Source organism: Spermophilus citellus, assembly GCF_964194105.1.
Source record: "Spermophilus citellus genome assembly, chromosome: 9".
NCBI lineage: Eukaryota > Metazoa > Chordata > Mammalia > Rodentia > Sciuridae > Spermophilus > Spermophilus citellus.
In genome coordinates, this window is record NC_138191.1 from 108,896,725 (window position 1) to 108,902,598 (window position 5,874).

The 5,874-nt window shown below is 53.1% G+C and overlaps 1 protein-coding gene across 1 annotated transcript; it reads left to right on the forward strand.

Annotated features, from left to right (window-relative positions):
* The first annotated feature begins 298 nt into the window (after positions 1-298).
* On the forward strand, positions 299-1,972 carry CITED4 (Cbp/p300 interacting transactivator with Glu/Asp rich carboxy-terminal domain 4). Its single transcript, XM_081308245.1, has 2 exons — positions 299-386; positions 885-1,972. The coding sequence occupies exon 2, from the start codon at positions 995-997 to the stop codon at positions 1,547-1,549; it is 555 nt and encodes a 184-aa protein (XP_081164371.1). The 5' UTR covers positions 299-386; positions 885-994; the 3' UTR covers positions 1,550-1,972.
* The last annotated feature ends 3,902 nt before the right edge of the window (positions 1,973-5,874 follow it).

The window sequence follows — 5,874 nt, forward strand, 5'->3', positions numbered from 1 at the left end:
TGTATGAATTGCAATTCATTCCGTCATTTATTCATTCACTTGACTTTTACCCAAAGCCAGCTCTGGGCTGGGCTCTGGGCCAAGCGCTGAGGATAAGAAGATGAACAAGTCCTTCAGGAGACATGCCCATAAATTACTCTAATAACAACTCAGTACATGCTTCAACAGACAAGGTGCAGTGGGAGCCAGAAAAGACTCATCTGGCTCCCTGAGGTTATGGGGATGGATGGGTGGGAACGCGGGAGACCTTGCACTGTTGAGGTGCCTATGCCCTGTGTAAATGATGCAGTCACCGGCATGGGTTCGAGTCCCTCTCCCTTTGATCTGTATTCCCAGGAAAACTCCTCTTCCTCTGAGCCTTGGCCTCCATCTGGAAAATTAAAGAGGTTGGTGGGACTGAGATTCTGCAGCTCTAGAGCGCCTAAACCTCTGACCTTTCCACTTCACCGTCTGCTAAATTCAAGCTCGGCTCCAACCTAGTCTGGAGTGAGCCCCCAAAAGCCAGATCAAGCCCCTCTGGAAAGTGCCAAACACCTCTCCCGCCCTCAGCAGTCAGAGCCTGGGGTGGGGCCTGGGACTCAAAGGACAGAGCACCATCAGGGGGTGGGGCTGAGTCCTAGATCTAGGCGCGCGTGGCACGCCCAGAAGCGTTTCATCCAGCCAATGATAGCCCTGGGGCGGGGAATCCCCGCCTCTGGTATAAGTGGTCGCGGGCCCCCTGGATCCACGCTCAGGTCTTGGAGCGGGACCGAGTAGGTGTTTGCTTCTGTTGTTGCCCAGAGCCTGGGCCGTGGGGTGCGCAGGAGCGTGGAACTCTCCGTGTGCCCTGGGCTAGGCAGGAGAACCGGTCGGATTCAGTTTTCCTTTACCTGACTGAGCTGCAGGACGGCACGGTCGCTGGGTCTCCTGCCTCGGAGGAGCAACTGGCCGGGTCCTGGGGGGGCGCCCGCGCTGATCATCCGCCCGCTGCCCCCACAGGCAGCCAGACTCTGCCATGGCTGACCACCTGATGCTCGCCGAGGGCTACCGCCTAGTGCAGAGGCCGCCGCCGGCCGCTACCAACCACGGCCCTCACGGGATTCGGACTCTGCCACCGTACGCGGGCCCGGGTATGGACAGCGGGCTTCGGCCGCGGGGAGCTCCGTTGGGACCGCCCCCGCCCCCACCCGGGGCCGTGTCCTACCGGGCCTTCGGGCCGCCGTCCTCCTTCCAGCCTTTTCCGGCCGTGCAGCCGCCGACCGCCGGCAGCGCGCACCTGCAGCCTGCGGCGACACTGTACCCAGGCCGCGCGATCGCGGCCCCGGGCGCCCCCGTAGGCCCCCCAGGCCCGCAGCCACAGCCCGCGGCCGTGGCCCCGCCGCCGCCAGCGCACGTCCTGGGCGGCATCGACGCCGCCGAACTCATCGACGAGGAGGCGCTGACGTCGCTAGAGCTCGAGCTCGGGCTGCACCGCGTGCGCGAGCTGCCCGAGCTCTTCTTGGGCCAGAGCGAGTTCGACTGCTTCTCGGACTTGGGGTCGGCGCCTCCCGCCGGCTCGGTGAGCTGCTGAGCGCGCCGCGGAGGAGAAGCGGGCCTGACCTCCTGCCGGACTCCGCACCTGGTGACCCGGCCCCGGACACATCCTCCGTGAGGGTGGAGGCGGCGGGTTTGAGCGCAGAGCGCCGCCAGGGGCTGGGACTCCTGGCCTGCCTTCATCGGGGTGACAGTTGGCTTCACTTCTCCGACCTGAACCCCAAAGTGAAGGAGACTGGACCAGCTTTTGGACTCCACGTTCTTGGATTTTGTGTCCTGTCTCTTTTCTCGGCCCCTCCCCCCCAATCTGAGCCATGGCAGGCCTCTGCCTGATTTCCCCTCTTCTTGTGCAGCCCACTACGGGAACTGGGTCCCCCGGAGCCACCATTCCTTGAGCCCTTGAGCCGCACCCCCCGCCGCCTGAGCCCCCACCCTCGCAGGGCCTCTGGCCTGCGGGAGGGGAAGATTGTACAGCTCTATACCCTGCAGAGTGGAGCAATGCCCCATCTGGCCTCCAAAACCAAAATAAAATTGGGTCACTTTATAGTCTTTGAGTTTTCATTTCCTTATCACTCCAACTCCCAGCTATATTTAGCTTCCAGAGTCCTGAGGCTGTTGAAGACTCTGGGTGGGAGGGGAGCCACATCCCCCAGCAGTGCCCAGGACAGGAAACCGACAGTTTCTTTCCAAAATATCTTGTAAGTTGTGCAATTGTGATGTCATAACCTGGAAGGCAGAGACTGCCACAGGGTGGTAAAATAACCCACTGGCCTTCCCAGCTTCTAGGGTGGGGGGAGCTTGGTGGAGTTGTGGAGGAGCTGGCTGTACCTGAGGAGTCAGATAGCCCTGGCTTTGGATCATGACTCTCCAGTATCCAAGACATCATCCTTTCAGACTTCCCAGGCTATTTCCTCAGAGGGAGATGCTCCTTTCTCCTCAGGTGTTTGTGAGGCCTTTAACAGAGTGCCAGGCTCCTAGACAGCCCTCAGTAAATGATGGTGAGGATCATTCTATGAATTGGCACCAGCTTTATTCCTGGCTGTATGCCCTCATGGAATCACAGTCCAGGTGGGAGGAGACAACAGACCTGGGAATAACTAATCTTAGTATAACATGATGAGGTCCAGAATGCAGGGGGAATCGCCAAATGGGCAAACCCAGAAGAGGGAGCAGTTTCAGCTGGTTGAGGTGTGACATTTGATGTGTTAAGAGCCTGGATTGTTGAATATGTTTTTAGGAAAACAACCTGTTTAAAGGCAGGGAAATATACCAGTCCAAGGAATCTATGGGGAGGGAAAGTTCAGAGTGTCTAAAAGGGACAAGAAAAGTCTAGCAGCTTTATGACAACTTTGTGAGGTCAGCACAGTTCTCCTTCCATCGCCTGGAGCTTGCCCAGGCCTAGCAGGATTTAGCCTCAGAGTCCTGATCACCAATATGAGTTCCTGGCCGCCCTCTGCTGTTGATTGTCTCTAAAAAGATCCTTGAGGGTGTGGGAGAAAGACTGGAAGAGACCAAAGGTGGGGAGGAAGCTGGGTCAGAGACACTGCAGACAGAGCTAGGATCAGGCTGGGGGGCATTCTCTAGGACAATGAACCCCAGAAACTGGAGAAGAAACACAGGGTTGAGACCTTCTGTCCCCAGTGGTTGGACTTTGCTGTAAGGCCAAGTTTGTCAATGTGACTCTCCCGCAGCCAGTTTCTCCTGTGTTAGTACCAACCTTGAAACTGTCAGGACAGGCATGGAATGAATGACAGGAGGTGTTTGATAAATGAATAAAGGTAATCCCTGATGTGACAGGACCTTCTGGGATAGGATGGAGAAAAAGAAGAGAGGCTTCTAGGGAAGAATGGCCTGAGCTCTGGGCTGAAAGGCCAGCGTTTGCTCCAGCTTTGCCCAGAAACCCAGGCCAGAGACAGAAACCCAGCGGCTGCAATGGGACAGGAAGGTTAGACCCTGGTTTGAACACTGCCTTGATTCCCTTCTCCCTGAGCCTCAGTTTTCCCACCAATAAAATGAGGCTAATATGTCCTGGCCCTGCTACTTTACAAGATGTAAGCCTCACCATTAGTGAGGAGGAACCAATGCAGGGATGGGTTGATATCTGTTGACAATCCTCAAGCACTCTCCATGTGGAAAGGATTCAGCCGAAACCCAATACCTGCCATGTTCCAAGTCAAAGCGCAAGTGGAGGAGGGAGTCCCCTGCAGAGCTACCACCCCTCAGACTCCCCCAACCCCTCAGACTCACCAGCTTCCAGAGTTCCAAGGGGTCTCTCACCTAAATCAACCTGATGCCCCTCTGCCCTGTAGATTTGACTCTCATACCTGGGTCAGGTCTTTGGAGTCAGGGGTTAGACTCCCTAAAAGCTATGACCTGAGTTGTGGCTCAGGCAGGACCTGTTCCTATTTTTTTTTTTTTTTTTAATTCCTATTCATATGAAAGTTTCCCTAGATTGTTTGGTTTGGCTTGGTTTGGTGCTGGGGGCTGAACCCAGGGGCACTTTACCACTGAGCCACATCCCCAACCCTTTTTATTCATTGTTTTGAAGCAGGGTCTTGCTAAATTGCTTAGGGCCTTGCTAAGTTGCTGAGACTTACCTTGAACTTGCAATTCTCTTGCCTCAGCTTTCAGAATTGCTGGAATTACAGGTGGGTGCCACTGCACCTGGCTTTGTTTTTGTCTTTGAGATGTTTTTGTCTTTGAGAGTATCTTTGTGTCACCCAGTCTGTCCTCGAACTTGAGATCCTCCTGCTTCAGCTTCCCAGGTAGTTGGAGTTACAGGTTTTTACCACCATACCTGACCCCAGACTGATATTCTTAATTTTTAATTATCTTTTGGTTGATTAGATCTTATCACCAATCCTTTGGGTTTTTTTTTTCCTTCAAGAAAAGTAGAACTTCTCTCAAACTCATCTGTAAAATGGGTACTAAGCTACTGTTCAGAATTTATCTCAGTTGATCTAGAATTTCCATCACCATCTGATCCCAAAGACCTCCTCTAAGACCCACCTTGCTCTTCACAGTCCCTGTGGTCCTTTGCCCAGGATCTTTAGCATTCTGAATTAGTTCTTATCTCAGTTTCACCAAGTGTAACATGTGCACAATAAACCATCTCCTCTGCTATTTTAGCTGAAATTTTTTTAAAAAATGGGTATGCCAATAGTACCACCCCCTGCAGAGGTGCTACGGAGATTAAATAAGTGAATGCAGGGGCTGGGGATGTGGCTCAAGCGGTAGCGCAGCGCTCATCTGCCATGCGTGCGGCCCGGGTTCGATCCTCAGCACCACATACCAACAAGGATGTTGTGTCTGCCTAGAACTAGAAAATAAATATTGAAAATTCTCTCTCTCTCTCTCTCTCTCTCTCTCTCTCTCTCTCTCTCTCTCTCCTCTCTCTTTAAAAAAAAAAATTAAAATAAATAAATAAATAAATAAATAAGTGAATGCAGGTGAAGTGTGTAGAACAGTAGGGTCTGTAGTTAGTACTATTACCCCTGAGCCTGGCTTTTGGGGATATCCTTGTCTTAGAGTCTTTAGGAATGCTGTGCTTTAACCAACTATAAAGAGGTTACCCCAACAGTGACACTATTGCAAGTTGAGTTCCCCAGGACGCAGATTCTGCAATGGAGCTCAGCTTGCAAGAGATTTATTAGGGAGTGCCATCAGGCTCCACACTGCGGGAGGGAGGGAGGGAGGAAGCAGAAGCTACAAAGCAGGCCCAGCAAGAGCCTGGCCAACCCCACGGGAACTCCCGAGTTAGAAGGGCCCTTCAGAGTCATCCTGAGCTAGGCCATTATACTCTGCCCCCATCAGTCATCAGATGCAGCTGCCCAGGGAAAGGCCTGGCTGTAGGAGGAACAGCTCTGCCCAGCTGAGCCAATTCCGAGGAGCTCCCATGGGAAGGTGGTCTGTGGACAGCACTCCCAGCAGCTTGGGCAACTATTTCATGGAAGGGGCTCTGGGCAGCCCACCACAGTGTTCCCCACAAGCACTGTGGTGGGAAGGAGGGTGAGGCGGTGTTGTCCAAGTGGGAACAAATGCCTCCTCAAACTTATGCTCCACCTGTCATTAGCCTCACCTGAGTCCCAAACTAGCTCCTTCCCTATTACAAACAATAAAATATCTTTTACAAGGTTCTTCGACCTCACGGAGTTGATGGGCACAGAGTAGATTCTTAGTAACTGAGCAATGTCATCGTTGTCACCCTCCTTCCAGCTCAGCTAAATGCTCAACAATCATTTGTTAAATAAATTAATGAACAGTGTGATTGTCGTCTTTTCCCAGGAAGCTTAAGTGGGTTAGCCGATTACTGAGTAATCCTTTTGAGTTCCTTAATCCACCCTTGCCTCACTCACTTTGCTG

Coding starts and splice junctions, on each gene's coding strand:
- CITED4 (XM_081308245.1), top strand. CDS start 995: ATGGCTGACCACCTGATGCTCGCCGAGGGCTACCGCCTAGTGCAGAGG.